At 37.4% G+C, this 23113-nt stretch overlaps 1 protein-coding gene across 1 annotated transcript; it reads right to left on the bottom strand.

Annotated features, from left to right (window-relative positions):
- Positions 1 to 7434: 7434 nt before the first annotated feature.
- LOC145771728 (ubiquitin-conjugating enzyme E2 Q2-like) lies at positions 7435 to 22825 on the bottom strand. Its single transcript, XM_082583455.1, has 9 exons — positions 22478 to 22825; positions 22023 to 22130; positions 21186 to 21287; positions 20723 to 20782; positions 19998 to 20129; positions 19154 to 19238; positions 15295 to 15505; positions 10191 to 10335; positions 7435 to 9924 (listed from the first exon to the last, which is right to left on the bottom strand). Exons 1-9 carry the CDS (start codon positions 22649 to 22651, stop codon positions 9826 to 9828), a joined length of 1116 nt encoding a protein of 371 aa, XP_082439581.1. The 5' UTR covers positions 22652 to 22825; the 3' UTR covers positions 7435 to 9825.
- Between the last annotated feature and the right edge of the window lie 288 nt (positions 22826 to 23113).

Raw genomic sequence — 23113 nt, 5'->3', positions numbered from 1 at the left:
ATTTTATCTGAGCAAACATTGATAGTTCAAAAATAAATTTAATTCGCTTTTTAGTTTTAAGATCTCAATGGTTAGGTCTAAACCCCACTCATCTAAAGCTTCGATGATTTCAACTATAAAAGAAGCGATATTACAACATTCTCTAAATAAACAGAAGACGTTGTCTATTTTATGTGAGCAAACAGTTCAATTTAATAGTTCAAACATTTTTCGCTAAATTTCATTTCAATTTGTTTTTCTTTGTCGGAATGCAAAAGAAACGATGTTGGATTACAGAAGGATTATCGTTGGATTTTCAAAAAATTGCCGAATAGGGAACTAACAGATAAAGACTGTAGCCCAATAGGGAACTAGCCGAATCGGATCAGCCAAATCGGACTAGCCGAATCGGGCTGTAGCCGAAAAGGGTAATAGCCGAATCGGACTAGCCGAATCGGATCAGCCGAATCGGACTAGCCGAATAGTAGCAGACCCATTCTTACAATACATATATTGTGAACATATCCTCAGAGGCTATATGCACCCGTTCACTCAAGCATGACGTATTTTTTCTCGCCTTCTCTTCTCTCAACAACAACAAAAAACTATGTTTATAACCTCTAAACTCGACAAATATTAACAGGAATGTTTGTGCCTCATAGTGACTGCATCAGTCTCAGATTCCAAAGGGTGTCAGTTTGACATTGTCCAGCAGCGTTTTTTTAAAACTTTATCGATAATACCGGCGTCCGGTAGTGCTTTTTTGCTGCTTCCAGCTGTAAGAATAAGTAAGTTTAGAACTTAACCTTCAGGTGTTAGAATTTTATTTATTTTACCAGAGTTGGAGACTTTTTCTTGGTAAATTTTCGTTTGCCAAAAGAGGTTGACCAGGTTTACCGAACAAACTTACACATAATCTTTAGTGCACAATGTTTGCTCGGGGTCACTGAGTCAAATTTCTTTTCATGTTATTTGTTAGCCAAGTTTACAAAAATGACTGATTTTATGTGCACTTTTTTTACTGTCAACGAGTAAGTTTAGTGGCTGCAAAAACTAACAACATTTATTTCAAGAGAATAGTTTCATCACATGTATTATTTAAGGTTTTTAGTTTTGCCATTTTCTTAATGCTGCTACTTTCATAATATGTTTATTAAAGCATGCTCGACTTTATGTTTCGCACTTATCGGTATGGTTGTGCCAAAGATACGGAGCTTACGTAACAACATGCCTGAGTACATTATTGAGGTCATTGTCTTGCTTAAGTAGGCTAAACAAGGGAATATAGGCGATAGCCTCAGAGGCACAATTAAACTTTTTTTCTTTTTGCGCATATCTTGTATAATAACTAGGATTCAGATTTCAGAGTAAACTGCAAACTATGATTGATAAAGTCATAGGCTAGGCTATGCGGAAAAGTTTAAAAAATTTTAAAGAGTTTAAAAAGAAGGCAAGGAAGCCAATCTTCATGTCCACCTTCAGACATGCCTTAAGTGTCCTGCCAAAGACACAGCCGCATGCTCTTGAGCACTGTCTAACCAACAACCTTTCGATTGCCGTTCCAAGGCTCTCACCACTCGACTATGCAGCCGACTTTTCTTTTCTATTAATGATCAATAGATGGAGTTTGACTGCATCAAGTGTCCGAAATGTTTCAACAATTTTCTTTGTTGATAATTTGTAAGAAATTTTGTTTGAATTGAATTTGGCCAATGTCGTTTAGCCAAACTATTTGGAGCAGAATTCCAATATGATGGACCATGTTTTGGATGATGACACAAAAGCCTGGCTGCTCTTCAGTAGCACACTGGTATAGTTCCATCATAACGCTGCCAATTACTAGATGGTGAAATGAATATAGCATAGTACCAGAGGTGGGCACCCGCTACTTTTAAATGAGCGCGCTACCGCTACTTGGACCAAAATAGCACGCTACCCGCTACCAATTTACAAAAGTAGCGCTACCTGCTACTGCTATTCGGACCAAAGTAGCGCGCACTACCACTACTTCTTCCGCTACTTTTGTCTAAAATGACACTAGGAAACATTTTTCAGGTCCCTAGTGACGCAAAAATGATCTAGAAAACGAATGTTATCATTTGTTTACACTTTCACTTTAACGTTGTTATAGAAAACACATTCTAAGGGAAGTTTGTTGTTACGCATCTTTCAAAAACACGTGCATTTCAAAATGAGAGTCACTAAATCCTCCCCGCTTTGGCTTAAGCACATCACATCTTTTCCAACAGAGAAAAGTCTCTCCACCACAGCACTGGAAGGAATGGGGGTGTTGTACTGTTGTATGTAATGAACATTTAACAGATGTTTTAACTTGGTATTCGAAAAGCTCAAGGACTTGCTCCTGTCTGAAAAAGAGGCATCCACAATTGCTGTTTTCTTCTGCACCGACGTTTCACGGGATGGCGCCAACACACCAAAAAATTCATCCTCGGAGTCGTGACGACATTCCCAAAAGACCGAAACTTTGCAACCAAGCCGATTATATAGCTGCTTGACCACGCCATTGTTGCCAAGAAAATGAGTATTGTTTTTCACTTCAAATTAAAAAGTAGTGGGTAGCGGGAGTGCAACTGAAAAAAAGTAGCGCCTCTCCCGCTACTTTGGAAAAAAAAAGCGCTGCTACTGCAGCCGCTACTATAACTAAAAAGTAGCACCGCTACCGCTACTTTTATCAAAAAAGTAGCGCGCTACTGCCCACCTCTGCATAGTACCAGTACGGTATTATACCTTCTAAACCGGATGCAACCTAGTTCGTACCCTGAACAGTTCGGACCCTCAGTTTGTACCCTAAAAAGATCGAAAGAAAAAATTAAAAAAAGCAGAAGTCGCTGATCGCAGTTTCCGCAAACATTTTAAAATTTTCCCCCTGAAAAGATCGAGAGAAAGATAGCACAAAGCTGAAGTCGCTGATCGCAGTTTCCGCTAACCTTAACCATAGGCTAATCTATGCTCTAACCCTCGCTGATCGCAGTTTCCGCAAACATTTTCCGTAGATTCCGCTAACTGCAGTTTCCGCTAACCTTTACCCTAACTCTAACCATAGATTAATCTATGCTCTAACCCTAACCCTCGCTGATCGCAGTTTCCGAAAACATTCTTCCGCAGTTTCCGCTAACCTTTACCCTAACCCTAACTATAGAGCAATCTATGCTCTAACCCTAACTTATCGCAGTTTCCGCAAACATTTTTCCGCAGTTTCCGCTAACCTTTACCCTAACTATAGAGCAATCTATGCTCTAACTCTAACCCTCGCTGATCGCAGTTTCCGCAAACATTTTTCAGCAGTTTTGCTAACCGCAGTTTCGGCTAACCCTAACTCTAATCATCGAGTAATCTATGCTCTGCTCTAACCCTCGCTGATCACAGTTTCCGCAAATATTTTTCCGCAGTTCCCGCTAACCCTAACCTTCGAGTTTGTTTGCGGAAACTCCGATCAGCGACTTCGGCTTTGTGCTATTAAATTGCGATCAGCGACTTCGGCTTTTTTTAATTTTTTCTCTCGATCTTTTCAGGGTACGAACTGAGGGTCCGAACTGTTCAGGGTACGAACTAGGTTGCACCCTTCTAAACCAAAACTTCAAATACAATCAATAACTTTCTATGTTCAACGGAAGTGGTGATATTTCAACAATATTACTAAAAATTAAGTTATGCCATTCAGATCATCTTATTTACTAGGGTAAATATTTAGTTTTACTTTTTATTTCAAAGATGCTATTTTTCCAAGCATACCGTATAGGACCGTCTATTGAAGTAACCTAACTATAGGCTACCGGTACGGTAGCGACTGTGAAACAAAATAGATTCCTACCGCAATTATTATTGACATACGGTAGGCTACGTACATTTTCAGAACAAGCTCCCAAGCCTTCCACATAACAATGAGAACCTTAAGTCTATCAGAAACATATGGAAAAATTTGCTGATTTAAATCAAAGTAGCTTACCATACAAGTGCACTTGACTTCATTTTGTAAAAGAAGTTTCAGATATTACCGTATGAAATCATGTCTATGCTATGAAACCCTCAACACAATTTCATGTTTATTTTCAAACAATTTAAGATCTTGTTACTAATCAATAAAATCTAATCAGGGATTTCTGCTATACTGAGCATGTCGAATTCGTTTGTGATTGTATGACTGTGATTGAAGAGCTCTGGGAATAGGTATGGTGCATACTAGAACCTGACCATGGAATCGACAATGAAGAAATCTTAATTTCCAGTTTTCGAAACCCATACTTTTTTTCCTTGGCACATCCAGACGATGAAGCACATCCTCACCAACTTCCCCCTTCCTGTGACAACTATGATATAAACACATTACAGAAAACGCTCTTATCTGGTTTTAACACTGGCGTGACAGGCTATGAATAAATCCTTCACTCTTGTCAATTCTATGGTCAGCCTGACCAGGTCAGGATCCAGTCGCTAGTGTTTATACCAGTGTTGCCAGATTTTTTGAAAAAAAAGAGCCCAAAAATGAGCCAAAGCGATTTAAAAGTAGCCCAATTTGCCGTCGCGACGTCGACGATCGAGCGACGAAGGCGCAAGCTTCTAGGGGGGTTTTGGGGCATGCCCCCAAGAGTCATGGACAAAGCAACATCTTTGTCCATCATGCTGATTGTGTAGATACAAAATGCATACATTGTTACAACATATAAGAAGTAGAATGTTCAATATTGAATCAAGCATTGTTCAATAGAAAAAAACTTAGACGGGACAATGCTATATATACAGACTTCCTACAAATTCCTATTTTCAAATTCAAGATACAAATGGTTCCATAGTAGATGCTAACGCATAGCATAAGCCCTTCAACTCAGATGAACTACTAAGAACCAAGACCCGACAACATTCTATCATCAACTGCTGAAGCTTCATTTTCATAAATAGAGCTGTCATACTTCAGCTCTGATGACCGGGGATCAAACGGCATTTTTCCAATTGTTGCAGCAGAGTTCTGATCCTCAAAATCGCTGACAAAAGTTGAAGTCCCATACGATTTCGCAGTTTGGTTTTGATTGCAGAAACTCTCGAAAAGGCTCACTCAACCAATGCATTGCTGATTGGTATACATTGTCAGTGCCAATTGAGTAACTTCTCTAAATTTATACTCCCCTGCACTGCAGCATTTCTAAACTCGTACACCTTGGTACAAAAAGTAGCCTACAACAATTTATCATTGTTTTTTCATCATACAAGGAAGACGAGTTTACATACAGTAAATTTCTCCACTGACATTCAATTTTTCCAACTTTAATTTATAGCTTAGACACCAATAAAAGCTTCAAACATTATGGCACTAAACCAAGATCATAACTATAATTTCCGATATTCGATACAAGTGCAATTTCGCTTTCGCCACTCGCCAGTCAGTTCTTCCGTTTTCCCGGATGAAAATGAATACAGCATTAATGTAACAACAGTCAAAGCTGCTCATGGTCAGCGGTAAAATCAATCCTCATGCCGAATCATAAAAATAACGTCATTTTTTTCGTAATAAACCGAAACTTTACCAACATTTTCAAAGGCTCGTCGGATTCTACCAATTATTCAATTCCGCCAACTCAAAATTCATTGCCAAACAACTTAAAATTCTGCCAAATTTAAGCGCCGTATCGCGCCAAATAAGAGACTGAAAGTAGCCCAAAAAAGCGCAAGTCGCAAACCAACATTTTTTGGCGCCAAGCCCAACTAAAAGTAGCCCAATTGCAGATAAATCGCCCAATCTGACAACACTGGTTTATACTGCACTGGTCTGGGACTGAAGATTGGAGACTAGAGTTGCCAAATGAACCCTTTTAATAAAAAAATAACGTACTAAACATTTATTTCATTTTAATTAAAACGGCTTCGGAAAAAACTCTTTACCAGACAAAAGGCTGCCAGACAGTGTTTCGATGAGAATATTCAGAAAAAAGATAAACCAATTTTTTCAAATACTCTGTTAATAAATACAATTTTGGGTATCAAGCAATTCATCATACTCTATTTTTCCTTGACGCTACCACACACAGCTGCTCTTCACCCACAAATGGCAGATTAGAACATGTGCGACTAAGCCTTAAGAATTGGACCATCTTAAAATCATATAAAATTAGCCAAAAGCGTGTTAAATCGGTTCTCACATTATCTCATCAGAGTAGGCCTATGTTATTGGACGATATCATGATCATCAGTTTAATATCATGCTCAAATAATAAGTTAATTAACCTATAAATTCCTGTACCCATCAGTTATCAATTCCTATTCAACATCACACCACTGTCGTTGCTGCGAACACTCCATTTTACTTAAAACGATGCACTGTACATATATAATTTTGTATATGTAATATGTTTAATATGTAATAATATGCCGTATGTTCATTGTTTATTCTTAAATGCTTGTGTTGTTAATTTTTCTTTTTTATATTGGTTGTAAGGTTCAGTCGTCCCCGCATGGTTTCATCAACTGGCACACCTCCAGTTGCTTTAGGTATGTGGAGCCAACTGGTTCTTCCAACTAATTCATCTACTTTAAACTGTTAGGTTTGGTGGCCGTGCTTAATTTACTTTCGTGTACGTAACCTTTAAATTTGCATCGCATGCACGTGTTAAACTTTTGTAGTTTTGCCACCTTTTCCTTTTGTTGGTTTTGTTCCCGTTCACTATTTGTAATTTTTTCATTGCTGTTGTTTTCCGACAAAGAAAAATAAATTGAAAAGTATGCACTACCAAAATCATATTTTGTCAGGTTGCGCTGCAACCATCATTTTTAGATGTCGAGTTGTGCTGCAATCATTCATCAATCACAAAGAGAATTTGTGTTTATTTCCTATCAATACAACTGTTACGGTAAGAGAAATGCCATTTTCACAACTAAAAATGTTGCACAATTAAAACGGTTAAAGATGTTCTTGGCTGTGCGGTAACCTAGTAAACCTACTGGTACTTCTCTCCATAGAAAATAATGTGCTTCTTTAGAGTAGATGACTTGAAGAAACCAAATTTGTAAAATCAAAAGCAGACTAATCCATCTGTTAAAATCAACTTACAGTAGCCTACAGTCATGGTGTCAAGAACAGAGGTTGTCCAAGTTTGAGGGAAAGCAACTTTAGTTGATAGATTAATGTTGGATTAAGTTGTTGAACGTAGACAATGTTGAATAGGCCCAGCCGCCTACAGTAGGCTACCGGTAGATCTTTTTATAAGTGAAAAAATATCTGAGCCTACAGTGTTTTCTAGACCAATTTTCAAAATGGTGCCTTCGAGCCATCAGAGCTTCAATCCCACATTGAACAGTTTGCAAACTTTCCCTCTACTAGATATGATAAAAGCTATTCTCTTTCAATCATAAGTAGACTAACATCTGTCATAATATGTAAGGTAGGACAAAATTAGACAAAACTGACAAATGGGCTACTTCCATCAAATGACAAATACCTTGCTCTACATCAATATTTTGTACTTGACAAATTCAACGAAAAGGTGGAATTCAAACTCTTTGAAAAATAAAACCTTCTTTAGGCCTATTCAAACTGAACAACATTATCCCTTGACGAAGCATGGGGATGTGACGTCATACGTGTGGTGGTTCAATCCGGCGGAATAGGTTCAACAAAACAACATACGTCAAAAAGGGAATACTGTGTAGATCAAACTTGAAAGCAAGGATACATTTCTGCTTCACTGGCCAGAGAACCTTTTTTGATACACCAGGGTGGATGATGCTTAATATTTAGTAAGGTTAAGGATAGGCCTATCTACATTTCAATGCTAAGCGCATTGACAATAACAACGAAAGCGGCATCATACACCAGAAATTTCTCAATACTATATTGCACAGAGATCGCAAAAGTTGAAATTTGTTGAGTGCCAAAGAATATCTCATTCTTACTCTGGTAGCTATTGCGATCAAAAATGCATTTCAAACAAAAATGAATGTTTTTTTCTCGTACAAAACTCGGCAGCAATTTGAACAAGCACAAAATCTAAAGCCACCGATGTCTACTTTCCAAGTAAGAAAATAGATAAAAACATCAACAAACATTACAAAATATATCAGGTTATTGCCACAATGCGTCATCAAAAATCGACCTTGTATATTCTTTTAAAACGGTGAGATTATCTCAAATTGTCTGCACTTCATTCGCACTGTACACTAAAGATGGAATTCACACAAAGAAACTCTTTCAAACTAAGCAAGTTTCATATCCTTTCACAATGGGATAGTGAAAAATGAATTCATTCTTTGGAAGCAAGTCGTTGAATATTGTCAAGCTTCAGTAGACTACCGTTTACATCTTGCGACAGCTCGCAAACAAAAACTTTACACTCTCATTTTAGTTATTTGGCAAGTCACATTTTGGTGTGTAGCCTGCTCCGTTTCGGGTGAATAAACTGCGAGGATAAGAAATCCAAAGGTTTCAAAGCAATGAACATGAATACGAATCACCAACAATGACATCACCTGAACAAATGACAAAACCATTTTTACACTATTGTAAAACTTGTAACTTCTCTCCTGTAGACTGCAGGAGAGGTACAGAACAGACTTATGTACATAAGCCCACAATTTAAAAGGGATACATGCTGTTGCTTCATAAACTAAAAGTTTTCGAAGATCAGAGGTGACGCTAAGTTCACTAAACAGGAAACTCGTTTTCTTGCTACTTGGTTTGGTTCTAAATCTTTATCCTCGGACTGGACAAAGCCTTGATAGGTTGTTTCAGGAATTTTCGCATACTTGTAGAGGCTTTTTGACGCAGGGCCGGTTGACCGAGCACAGAGAAGAATCCTAAAACAACCACACAGATATTAACAAAAATATGCACGTATCATCAAGACATGTTGTTGTGAAGTTGTCCACTAATCAAAATGTCCTTTTGAAGCGTCCTCGCGGCGGCGGAAGGCGCATAGTACTCATACCTTATCAGACCACTCTTTCTTGGGCAAATACCTTCGCAAAATTATGAGAAAAGGCGTGAAAGAAGAACAATGAACACAAAGGAAACAATGCACGCGGCGATTGTCAAACAAAGTAGGGAAAAACATAGTAAAATGTACAATGATACCATAATCAAAAAGCGAAGGTCTCAAAATTGTCTTACTTTTTAACTGTAAGGAATATAACAACTAAGATGTTGCAAACATCCAACTTTGTCAACAAATGTGTAGCCAATCTATACAATAAATGGCAAATTTTCCTACGTTTGAATTAAATGCATAAGTCCTTTATTTTAAAAAGACATTTCATGCCACGAGGTATTGAAACTGTACATCTATACTCCAACACCAAAATATGATAAATTTATCATGTCATGTTTGTTGAATGGGATATCAAACCAATTGCGTGAAGAAACCACATTTATTGAGAAGTCAATAGTTGTAAAAACACAAAAGAAAAGGATTAAGATTTGTTTTAACTATTCTAAAAACATGTGCACTATTCAACCTTAGTGAATGCTCAACACATTAAACCAAACGATGTGTCGGTTCTTTTTGGTGATGAGGTCAGAAAAAACATTTCTTTCTGGTGATTTTTGAAGCTTACCAATCACAACACTTGTGGCAAAACAATAACGTTAGATGGAGAACAGAAAATCGAAAATGAATAAAAAATAAGCAGAATGTATGTTGCACTAAAAGTCGCTACTACCAGAAAGCGTCCGCAGCTTCTTAGAGCTAAAACTTTGTTGTTTCTTCATCTCATCTGAGCAGAAATAACAGAACTTTTTGAAAGTTCAACGCAAGTCCAAAGCCCGGGCAGCATGGAGTTCGGCTCATAAAAGACACTATCCGCAGACTGACACGATGGAATAAACGGAACGCAAAAGCGGATTTATCCGTCTCCTGGAGGTGGAGTGTACCAGCCATTCTTTTCGTGGATTTGAACAAGCCGGGAAAAAGATTGTTGAGCTCTTGACAAACTATAGGATGACTGAAAAACAAAAAGGTCATGAAGATTCAAACGCTTGTAAGAAGTAACAACAAAAACTCTGTGTAATGAATGGTAAAGAATATAAAGCTACATCGTATCAACATCAATATACTAAAAACTGACTAAAAACTGACACAAAACTACCACTGTCATATGAACACATTTGAAGAGCATATAACAAGATGATGCTCCGTAGTTTGTTCAAGAAACTGATAAACACCGCATTAGATCGGCTTCCTACTGGATAGCTCTAGTTCAAGACTCACAGCAGACGCTCCGAAGTTCACTCTTGCTTTTCCTTTGACCAATGTCGCCATTATTTGCATAATCAGAGATTCAATCGAGTAAGCACTGCTCCATCCTTGCTTGGTAAGGAGCTCCATACATATGGCACCTCCCCCAAGTACAAAGCTAAACAATGAAAAAACGTTTCCATATACTGTACAATAGGGTGGGTCAAAAAAAACTGTTTTTTTCAAAACATGGCGGCAACCCGCCAACCCCCTCAGATCATGAGGTTGGTCCTAAAAACTTCCTCAAAAAATTTTGAGCAGGTTTGTTCAAGTATTCGCCAAGCAATGGCCCTTTCAAATTTTAGTATAGGAACACGATAAGCCACATGGGAAAATGTATGTTAGAAAAAAAAATTTTTTTTTGGGGGGCTTTTAATTATTTTTTTTATCTCTATGCCGTTGCTAACATCTAAAATTTGGTGTCAGCAGAGACCGAAGGAAACACTGGCATTTGTGGAGCCAAATGAACATCATGATTTTTTTGGTAGTTGTGTGGATGTCAACACCTGCAACTAGACTTGGAGCCACACATTTTGCAAAGTCTTTAACAATTCTTAAAATTTGTTGCTATTTTTTACGCTCCTTATTGGTTCCAGTGTCCCATTGCTTCTGAAGCGGCTGTCCAATGATTTACCTTTTTATAAGAAAATGCTTGAATATTTCTTTGTAATTGAAATTTCAGGAATTGCAAATGTCGCCGTACAAGCCTTCACGGGCCACATGTGGTATTTGACAGAAGAGCTGGTACCATTCCCTTTATGCTCACATCAGCTTTCCACGGAGGATAAAGAAATACTTGCTTAAGGCTGACAAGCTGTATCACAACTACCAAAAAAATCACGGTGTTCATTTGGCTCCACAAAAGCCAGTGTTTCCTTCGGTTTCTGCTGACACAAAATTGCATGAATTTGTTGGTGCAAGCTCTGCTTCATTGTTTCACAGGCTACAATTCAGTATGGGAGACATTGGTTTCTTGAAGTATGCAGTAGAAAGATGGCCGGAGTTTCAGAATTGTAAAAGATTGGAAAAAGTGATAAAGAGTATCCAAGTTGTAAACAATGTGGCAGACCGAGGAGTGAGAATTATGGAAGAGTACAAAGAGAGTTTATGATGCAGAAGAAATGTAATTCTTCATTGTGTAGAAAGGGCAAGGCGGGATTATCCAGATTTCAAAAAAGCCACGATTGTCATCCTCCAAGATGTAATTATTGATGTATTGGGAGTTTAGTTCAGTTTCGTTTGCCTCATCACCGCAATTATATGTTAACGGTGAAAAGGATCTCCTTGCCTGAAGCAACAGCAAATAAGAGAAACCTGAATGACGGGCGACACCTTGACGCGGTGTTCAGACTTTCAACTAAGATTGCATTTACAAAAATAGGCATAATATATTGCTACTATTTTTTGATTAAATTAAACTTTTCTTGTATCTTTTAAACATCGATTGATTCCAGATATGTGGTGATTTCAGTCAGAAATGATTATTTTAGATGTTAGCAACGGCATAGAGAAAAAAAATCACTTAAAAGCCCCCCCAAAAAAAAAATTTACCATACGTTTTCCCATATGGCTTATCATGTTCCTATACTGAAAATTTTAAAGGGCCATTGCTTGGCGAATACTTGAACAAACCTGCTCAAAAAGACGAGGTTTAAACTTAAATTTTAAAAGATTTACTGCAGTAAAATAATTTTGAAAGTTTTTTTTTTTATCCATAAAACCATTATCGTTTTCCGTCACTACGTCAAGAACACGTTAAGACATACGAGTGTCGAGTGGTAGTCCATACAGGATTGTGTATCAACTTATTAAAAGTGAGCAGTTCTTATTAAGTTGCCATCATCACAAAGCACCCACACACAAGCGAATACGCATAAATATACTGCTGACAAGCACTATTATAAAACATGGTCGCTCAACATGATTCAGTTCAGACAAACATTGTATGTTAACAAAGTTGCCTTTATTCATATTGTTTCAAAGTCGCTGGACGTTGAAATCATGTAAAAACGGCAAGGTAATCCGGCTGTGAATCTTTGGAAAAAAGACAATCAGAAATAAACTCGTGCTAGACAACGCACGAGGTTGAGACATCACAAAAATAGCCAGTCAAAGTTGACCTATTTTCATCGCTTAACGTCACTGGACGTTAAAACAATGTAGTTCTTTCAATAATTCTATACTTTGCATAAACTTTGTCGCTTTCCACAATGCTGTGGGGAACCCTGACCTACATTCTATGTTAACATCAAACAAATATCAAGCTATCACAACTCACACAGTAAATCCGTCATTTTGCATTGATTCGAATCAATGTAAAAAGGACAGATTTGCTGGCTGGGGCGCCAACCCACAGTAGGGTGTTGCAAATTTTACAACCTATGTTGGAAGTATGATTGTAAGGTGGGAAATCTTCCAAAACCACACCAAAAAAATTTTTATTTAAAAATATTGATATTTAGGGGTCCCGCACTTACCCCGAAAAGTTCATTTTTGGTCGCGAATAGCAACATTTTTAAATCGTTGGGAAATCTACATTATAAATAATAGATATGTCATGTTACATATCATTTTTGTCAGAATTGAATGTAGAATGAGCTGCAATAAACAAAAATGAGATTTATAAGATTTTGAAAATTTTTAGGCAAGTGATTAAAAGTAGATTTTTTTCTTATTTTGCAGAATAGGTTAGAGGCATTCCATTAATACAACTAATTTTTACCAAAGTCCAATACCTCCTAAAATACTTGGTTTAGACCAAAAACAATGCCATTTTTGGATTCTGCATCTTCAAAAATGGTGGAATAGACACTTCAACCATCTTTTTACCTTGAGTATAGTGTTTAAAATCAAAAATTAGTTATGCAGATGAAGTGCACCATCTAGTGACGGCCCAAGTCTCCAACTCGGCATCCACTGACCTGATTTTGAAAAGTAAATTTTTGATGGACTTGGGCTACAACATATATTTGAACCATCTTATTCTGCAACCTAGTGGTTGCATTGATTTGTTGTATTATAATGGACTGCCTCGTAAACAACATAAAATAAAAGGCCAATTTAGACATAAAAAACAAATTTTGAGTGATTGTTAGCCTACAAGCCCTACATGCAACCACTCTTACTTTCAATTTGAGGATGCGCTGAAATACCGTAACTTCTGAATTTTAATCTTACCAACAAAGCAAAGATCAGACTAATCTCAAAATTTGAAGAAAATTAGCAAGCGATTAGCAAAACATAAAACTTTGCATTCAATTCATTTTTTTAAATATTAATTTATGCATATGAACCAGAGGGACCACACGTATGTCCTTCAGACGTATTGTCTGACCACTTCAACACTGGAAACCCTTTTTAGGGTTCTATTACAAGTCTTTTGTTGGACTGGGCCCCACAACTGGTAGACTGCTTGGCCCCATATTAAAAGGTCAAGTAACACATCATATTAACCAGAATTTTGGCCACAATCCATTTGGAAATAAGCAAACTTTTTAGCACTAGAAAATTAGAAATGAAGTAAAAACTAACCATGGTAAAAGTTGTAAAAATTGTAGCTTACATTAAACAAACGAAATACACGATCCAATGCAAAGCGAGTCCTAAGAAAGGTGTTAAAAACAAGTTTTATCAAGTGTCTCCAGTCTTCACAATATTAATGACTTGCTTCTGACGTCATAGTGAGAACATTATGCTTTAACTTTATTGTCTGTTGCTTTCATCTCAGCATCTGTCATACTATCGTCGCTGTCTTTGACCTTTCTGTTTTGAATGCATCTGGTCAAATTTCCTATCAACCTTTCAGTTGCCATTTGATTGTCTTTGAAAGACATCCAGTCGCCTGGTGAACCAACTGAAAGGCAAGGAGAGTACTGACTGGTAATGTCAAAGAATGCAGACAGTGGACGATTGGTTAAAAGTAGTTTTTCTGTATTAACCGATGCTGTCGCAATGTTTTTAACAGCTTCTGGAGTCGTCACTTTACTTTTCGAAAAGCAAATAAGTAACATAATTTGTGTGAAGAATATTCTTCTAAGGCTCAACTGTGCCATGGCTATTCACTTTCCTTTAGGACAGTGGTTCCCAACCTTTTTGTTGTCACGGACCCCTATAGACAAATTATTAATTCTGCGGACCCCTACCTTAATTTTGCCTGAAACTCAATTAACATACTATTGACTATTGTAATAATTATGTTTCTCAACTACTGTACTGTGTCATATTGCATTGCGGCTATGACTCCCGCGGCAAATATCAGGTTAAACAGTTGATCAAATCAGAAAATGAATGAATTGTTCAAGAAATGTCAGCAGTACCGGTATTTGAATATTAAGGTGACCCAAAGTGGCATGCCGAAACTTTTTTAATGTAAGCAAATTTAATGAGAGAAATGAAACTAAAAAGATCATTTTTTGTTTTTTTTTCTCCAAAATTCATCAAGGTAATCACGGACCCCCAAATGCTTTCTCACGGACCCCAGGTTGGGAACCACTGCTTTAGGAATTGATAACTGTGATCTTTTAACTATAATGCTTGACTGCTGGTTGCTCATCTAACAAACTTTGAATAGCCGACTTTCAAAGTCATTGTTGTTGCGCTTTTATAACCTAAAATTGTGACATGTGTAAAGAAATTTTTTTTTAAACGTTTGAAAGTGAATGTTATTTTTACATCAGTTTATTCCTCATAAAATTCTGATTGCAGCAATATGTTGCATACCCTATTTAATCCAAAAAATACGTATTTAACTAAAATATCCAGATTTCACTAGTCGCGAGCCCCCCCAAAATTTTGGGATGAGCGTGGGACCCCTAAACTTTAATATTTTTTTGAAAATTTTTTTCTACCTCATATTTTGGCCATTTCCCACCTCCCATTTATATTTCCAAAGTTAAAATCAAAATTTTTTTTAAATATGCAACACCCTAACCCACAGCCCAGTTCAAGGAGAATAAAATAACATGAACCCAGACAGCGGATCAGTGGTTTTTACTAAGATGGCTGATTTGCTGTCTGGAAACACATCAACTGGACAGTCATTACCAATCGGAAATAACGTCGGGCTTGTTGAACTCACCCGCCCATTAGAACGGGATTAACGACACGAACGAATGGAGGATCAAATGGAAAGTTTTCCCTGAACGATATTTCTATGATGACAGAGGCTGAGCCAGTCTTTGCTTTCAGTTTCTTTAAGTCCGAGTGAAGAGTGCTATCCGGGTCGACCTTCAATATGTGAATGTACCACTCGTACAAGCTGTCGTTGACCAGGTCCACACTGTAGCATTCTGCCATACACATAGGACAGATAAGGATGTAGATTGTGGAACTATTATGCTAGTGGCTGTCGCTGTGGGCAGTCGCATTTTAGGAAAAACGTTCGAGTCGGTTAGATGTTCAATTTACAAAAACTCAAGAAGTTGACATGATCAGTATGACGCACATCATCAGACGCTGTCTAATCGCAAGAAGCATACTTTTGAAAGTAATACAACCACAACACCATTGTGCTTTATCATTCACGGTTTGTTATTTGCTGTGGTGCAATTTATGCAGTGAATGCACAGTCTGAAAACAAACAATGACATTGCTTAGTGACGCAGTTGACGAGGCCAAATCGAATTCGATGACGAAAGCAAATATTTCAACCCTTCCGCTCACTCCACGTTTCTCCATGCAACTGATAGACAACAAAGCATTTCCCATAATTGTGAACCTTGCAAACTTGCATAGTAAGTTGAGACATGATCGTCTAGTAATCACTATGGAAAAAAGGATAAAGCGAAACTAGATAAAAATACAAGCTGATACAAAATGGACATTGGACACGGACGGTGCACCAGTAATTCGTTTCCTATTGCAACTTTGTGTTACACAATCATCAGTTACAAAGTGCTAAATTTGGTGCCCGTGCAGAGATACAAATTGCTTGAATTTGAATTCGTTAATAAGGTAAAGGTGAGTCTCATACTTGATCCAAGCAAGTTAAGGTTCTCAATCTCATGGTACTAAGCAATCGGCACTAACGAGAGTAGGGTGGTCAGTAGGGTGCGTCATGTGCCCCAATGTTCATATTTTTTGTATTATTTTTTTTCAATGGTGAGGTTTCACTGAAATAGCAATAATATGAAGTTTCAGCAAAAAATATTAATGTTTAGGTCCTCCACATTGCAGTTAAAAATACAGGAATTTCACCCTATAGTCCATAAATACCTTGTTTTAACATAACAACACGAGTTTTGTTCTATGGACTTTGAAAACTGATTTAGAGTAATTTTGGGGTGCTGAATCCGAATCTGACCTCAGATTTATCCTATCACGTCAGGTTTGTGAGATATGATATTCAGCAAATTGTTACTTTTGTCAAAAGTGGAAGATTTGACGTTGCCTTTATTGCACATACACATTGTGCTATATCCAGAAATCCAGGCCATGTGGTGCATAAGTAGCTGGAATACACTCACCAAGTCACCAACTATAATTTTGATACCAATTTGCTTTCTAAACAACATTATTAACAAGGCAGTAATAACAAGCTAAAAGGGAGGCAAAAAGTATAACTGACCCCCTCCCCCATCAATGTTTTGCATGAAACTACAAAATTTTTAGCAGGCCTATGGCAATGCTTAGCCAGTAACCTTACTTAAAGGCTGTTTTGGCCTGTCTAACACTAACCTTTTGCCATAGCACTGCATATGTTGGTGGTGAACGCAACGTCAAATCTTCTACTTTTGACAAAAGTAACAATTTGTTGTTATCATATCTCACAAACTGACGTGATAGGATAAATCTGAGGTCAGATTCGGATTCAGCACCCCAAAATTACTCTAAATCAGTCTACAAAGTTCATGGAGCAAAAAAAATCTTTTTTTGTAGACCAGTGTAATATATGGATTATGCCTGCATTGCGCTTGGGCATGTTGAATGTTGATGAAGACTTGCAGTTTTTGTCAGTCGGGGAATTATGTCATTCAAGGTGGCTAACACTTGCTTGTAGGCTACTTACGACTCATGTAATCAACCCTTCCAAAAGTTTCATGAACTTGTCTGAGTACTGCATAATGCATCAAGGTTTGCTTCCATTCTTGGTTTGAAATAAAACACCACAATTCATTATCTGATGGGTTAAAAAACTTCTTCAACATGTTGCAAAGAAATCTTCCCAAAGCAAGAAGTAAAAGAGTTTTCCAAGAAGGTTTTGGAACGCAATGCATTATTCGCTCAATCTGAAAATGTCATTGTTGGTATGCTAGGCGATGAAGGCTGCCAAGGTAGAAGAGCAGCAGTCCAACAAATCTATTCCTTAGGTTCACAAGCACAGGGAAAGCAAAGCAAGAATCATGTTGGCTCCTCACAAAAAGCAGAAGATGAAAATCGAAACCTGAGAAAGGAAATTTCACCAGCGGTGCCACCTGCAATATGCAGATTTCTTGTGCCACAGCTTAATACTAAAACAAAATCATACCACCAACTTGGGAAGCTTGGCACAGTTCATAAGTCTGAGCCACCTATCATGAGATCGCTAACAGATCAACAGCTTGACAATGTCATCGACGAACCTCTGCGGCTGGATTATCCTTGCCACAACCAAGCAGTGGAGCGTCACGTCAATCTTGTGACTGAAGCAAGCTTATATGCTGTAGGTTTTGAAAGAAGGGATGACCTGGGCTGATTCATCAGGTACGATCTCGTCAATTTATGAAAGAATTCAACAGCAAGAAGCAATTCCCACTTGGGTTAACCCACTAGATTGACATGTTCACCTTTTTGTGCTGATTGCTGAAGTCTCAATGTAGTACCGGTAGTCTAGCACATGCAGCAGTATGGAGTATATCAATCTGTGTGCTGGTATTTTCTTGACAGTGATTTCATGGCAGATCACAGTCTACCAACTACACTATATGTTTTATGCACCTACACTTTGAACAGTCCAGTTAGTAACCCCCAGGTCATGCAGCTGTGTGTGTACATGACATGAGCACTATATTGTATTACCAATCATACTACTGTACCGTTAGCCCACTGCCAACATCCTCTCGATTAACCCTTGTATTCTCTATGTCATGTGTGCCGTATTATATTATGCATACTATGCTGTATATTTATTGCAAATGCAATAAGCAAAAGTATCCAAGTCATCTGCGACCAGTATATGCAGTACAGCATGTGCATTTACCCATTACTTTGTGCTTGCGCTACCGTTTTTGTCCAAAACATTGTCAAATATACGTTTTTTGTCATAACTTTTTTTCTATTGAAATTAAGGCAAAAAGTCCTCTTAGAGCAGATAAAAACATTATGATTCTGCATCATTTGATACCAAACTCATGTTCCTAGCACCAGCAGTTCCAAAGTTACATCCAATTTGAGAATTTTGGGGGTCTTTCCCCATAAAATGGGGGGGGGGTAGCACGGCCAATAGGTGGTACAACTCCCTGAAACCAGTTTTGTTGTTGTTTTTTGCCAATTTCTCAGGGGTGTAGACCCCCTTTTTTTAATTTTAAAAAAATTTCTTTTTTCAATCCACCCTATTGTCAAGCTAACAAGGGGATACGGGCAATTGGGATGTGGAGCACCTAAACCTTGACCAAATTCTTTGAAATTTTGTAATTTTGCTTTTTTAGTCAAGCCTCACCAACAAAAAAAAATAATTTTGTTTTCGATCATTTTTTAAATTTTTGGGGGCACACGACGCACCCTAGTGGTCAGTTCCTTTCACTCGGCAGCCTTTCCTTCAGCGACTACGCCCACCCAATTTATTTCACTCTGAGTAGAGGTGAGTGGTGTTTTTCAACAACCAGCTTGAGTCAGGAGTCGAACCAGGACTGAATGAACTCGTTAATAAGGCATAGTTGGGCCGTTTAACCAAATCAGAATTTTGCAAATACTGCCAACTAATACCAAACCGTACAAACGTAAGTTACGACAACACTAACTTTTCTTGTAGCTGTCAGACTTATATATTGCTTTCAATTCCTTCAGCAGTCGATCAGAAGCCTGTACAGATCCAACAATCCGACCCTTGAAAGAAATGTAACATCTTTTAAGCACTGCTGACAAGACAGTACAAGCAGATTAATGCAATCGAGCTGATCAGCAAAATTTGACATCAGTAAAATGGCTTTATTCAGCTCTGTAAACAAACGCCGGATAAAGCTGGGGACAGGAAGTAACATAGTGGAGTTCAGTAACACACTAAAAAGAAAAGAGCCTTTCATTGGACGAAATGGTTTCAGCACATCAACACTTCTACTTTCAACAACTTACCATGATAATTTAATCTCTATCAGTGATTTAAACAGGCATAAAATGAAGAAATTGTCGATGTTTAAAAACAATGTTCAAGTTGCTGAAAAAAAAACTTTTTAACTACATATATACAAAGCAAATTAATTTGTTAGTGAACCTGCTACGTCTACGCAGTATTACATTCAGGTGTAAGACTTCTATTTCAACAAGACTATCTATTAACGGGTCTGCTACTATTCGGTGAGTCCGATTCGGTGAGTCTGATTCGGTGAGTTCCTAACCTCTAACCCTAACCCCTAACCCTAAAACGGCAATGATAATTAGGCCACGGTACCCGATAATTAAAAAAAAAAATTGTAAAAATCCCCCGTTAAGGGATCGGACTCACCGAATCGGACTCACCGAATCGGGCCATTCCGCTATTAACAATCCAGGTAATATGAATATTTTTGTTATTTGTGTTTATAATACACTATGCTGAAATTACACAGTACCACAATGTTTAAATTACAATTCGTTCAATTCACTTACATCAACGTGATCTTTTCGTTGTGTTTGCTTTATTTTGTGCAGAATTTCTAAGTTTTCTTCAGAAATGTCGCTGTTTTCTTTTCTGACTTCTTCTGCCTCCGCAGCAACATCTTCCTCAAGAGTTGCATCATCCTAAAAAGCAAAGTACCTTTTGATATCAGTAAAGAAAACTCTTGAAAACTGTCAAATTATATACAAGGTTGAGGTTGCATGTACTGTATTTCCCCGCAATCCAATCTTGCAACTTGAATGACCAAATTGCTCAATGCTCAATGCATGAACACCTGGTTCTGCAAACATTCGGCAAAATCAAGCAACGGCAGCTTAGCTCTTGAGTCTTGATGCGCGTGCTTTGACCATCTGGCTTTCAGAGCAGCTTTCCTTTTCCAAACAGAAGCACTTAGTTAATGGAACAAATAACAGACAACGACACTAGTGATCCGGCCAGCTCCACAGAAACTATACAAGTATGCCAAAGTGAAAGTGATATGCTTTCAAAGAAGCTTTTCCACTACGCTATGGCCCAGTTTCTAGCAATCAATCATCAACTTCCAAGAGTAATTGTGCACAGTTTTTTAATTACAATTAATACTGATCTTGCCATACAGAATAAAAATAAACACAACACAACTTTCCCAAAAATAAAATAAAGTTATCTCAAACTTTAACCCAGTTTCGCCTCCTTACCCTCATGTAATGGACACTTATACTCCCAAACTATTTACCTCATCGTTGCCTTCATCATCCTCATCTTCTGAGCTTGACAGTGTATTCAATTCCACTTGCTGAAACGCAAATTCATAAATTTAATTATTTCAATCAGCTTAATGAAAGAGCAAATACATATGCAACAACTTCAGAGGAAAGCACAAGTCAAGTGTTAACCTTTCCAAAGTTCTCACAAAGAAATCTTCAAAGAGATGACTATATTGATTACAGTTTTGTTAACATTCCCACACTGTAATAAACTTAATGAAAGCAAAATTACTCAAAAACAGAGCACGTTATGGTTTGTTGAAATAGTAGAAGCCGGTTTCCAAATTTCTGATAGTTAAAAAAAAAAAATTTTAAAGGCAAAAACCCAGTGAAGTGGGACCAGTACATAAACATTTGCATCTAGAACTTATTTTGAAAAAAAATCAGTTCCAACAAGAAAGGCAACGCTCATATCAAATTTCTGAAACTCACCTCAGGCTGGGGAGATCTATCAAGCTCAGTTAGGCGGTTGGGGAGGGCTAAGTTAAATTTCTCACACAGACGAGTTACAAGAAACTTGACCATCGTGTTTATCTGAAAATTGATGTAAATCACTAAATACCGTACATACAATGAGATGCAAAAATTTAGGAAATCTGTTGCAATATGACACCTCTGATACAATAAACCAGGACTGTGGAGTCGGAGGGATTTTGGCGTGTCCGGAGTCGTTAAACAAACTGCAGATTCAGGTTTGGTAAAAACGATAAATAAAATATTTGTTTGCAATCCACTTTTTCAAAATTAATATATTGTTTCTTATTCTTTGTATTGCGTTCCAAACGCTTACTCAAAATAGAAGTGTAGGTTCTTGTCAGTTTTGTCAAAGTCGCCGTTTCAACTTTGATTACAAATTTAATGTAATTAATTTTTTTTTAAATGAAAAAGGACAAAATTTAGGAATAATCTGACAACCCTCTGAAATTTGGCAACACTGAAGCTGGAGTCAGCCCGACATAAACCGAGGAGTCGGTGTGGTATATTTTTCGCCCGACTCCACAGCCCTGCAATAAACGTAGCCTTATCTGAACATCACTTATGTAACATTTCTACCTGAACAATGAACATCTTAAACCTTTTTTTGTTCATGCAATGACTTTAACATAATATTTTGCTACAATATCACTTTTCAGGTAAAATAGACTTCAAGGTGGTCACATACAATGGAAGACATGGTTTTAAAAGATTTGCTTTAAAGTTTCATGCTTTGTTTTAAATCTTTAGAAAACTTAAACGAAATGATGTATGTATGTATATTTCAAACTTTACTGTGCACTGTGCCTTGAAGTTAGTATCAGATAGTTCCTCCATGACTAGTGCAACAAGTTTGTCCTCAGATTCTGAGTACCACATCGGTCTTGCCAAAGGATAAGGCTCCTGAGTATAAAATTCACTAAATATTTCTTTATAAACAGTAGATCAAAACACTGGAGCATAATATTTAGGCTCAAGCACTTGTGCATCTGTAATGTGACATCAGCATAATTATATATATACTTAATTAGGTTCTGCAGCACCAAGTGATTTCAGCACTGTTACGAGCAAAGTAGATTTTTATTAGTGATTATATCATCAATACATAAATTTATATCATTAACTTGGCCAGTATATACTGTATATTCCATCAACAAACGCACCAGTTACAACTAAAGTGCTTGATGCAGCAAATGAGTAAAAAACATAAAGAGCAAACTATTCTATTACAGTAGGCTATAACCCCTTACCGATATGGTGCAGTGAATGATGTGGTTTTGGTTTGAAGCAATAAAGTGGCAGCAAATTTCATCTATGCTTGCATTGACTACACGAAACAATTGATGAGTTTTTGGGAAAATTGATGATATTTGCTTGAGTTCAGCTTTTAACAGAGCCAATCCCACAGAGTTTGATTGAGACATGATGGAAGCTTGAACACGTATATTTGTACAGTCAAGCAAAAAAGAATTCAGCAAATACTGCTATACAACACATTTCAACTCAATTCATACCAAGTTTCTTTAGAAAACAATTCAGAAAGCAATTAGGTTGAAAATCCTTCTTTTACAAACTAATAATTCAAAAAAATAATTTACATCAACCTGAATAAGAAAATACATCCTGTTATTTCATTTTTCTGTGTTCTTTATAAATTTGACTTATTAGATAGAATAAGGAAATAATCGACATTACCATCAAAAATTGCAAAGTGAATGAAGGCAATTCACAAGCCTTAAAGCAGCCGGCGGCCATGGCCGCTAAGTAGTGCTTGAATGACCGCCGGTGCTACCTCCTCAGTCGGCCAATTCGGCCGCCGGTGTCTTCTAGCCTAGCCAATTATTTAATTTCGCAATAGAATGATCGTGGATTAACTGTCGAAAATA

The sequence above is a fragment of the Aplidium turbinatum genome, chromosome 6, assembly GCF_918807975.1.
Source record: "Aplidium turbinatum chromosome 6, kaAplTurb1.1, whole genome shotgun sequence".
NCBI classification, from domain to species: Eukaryota; Metazoa; Chordata; class Ascidiacea; order Aplousobranchia; family Polyclinidae; genus Aplidium; species Aplidium turbinatum.
Note: the sequence above shows the minus strand (reverse complement) of the source record. Positions and strands in the feature narration are given on the sequence as shown.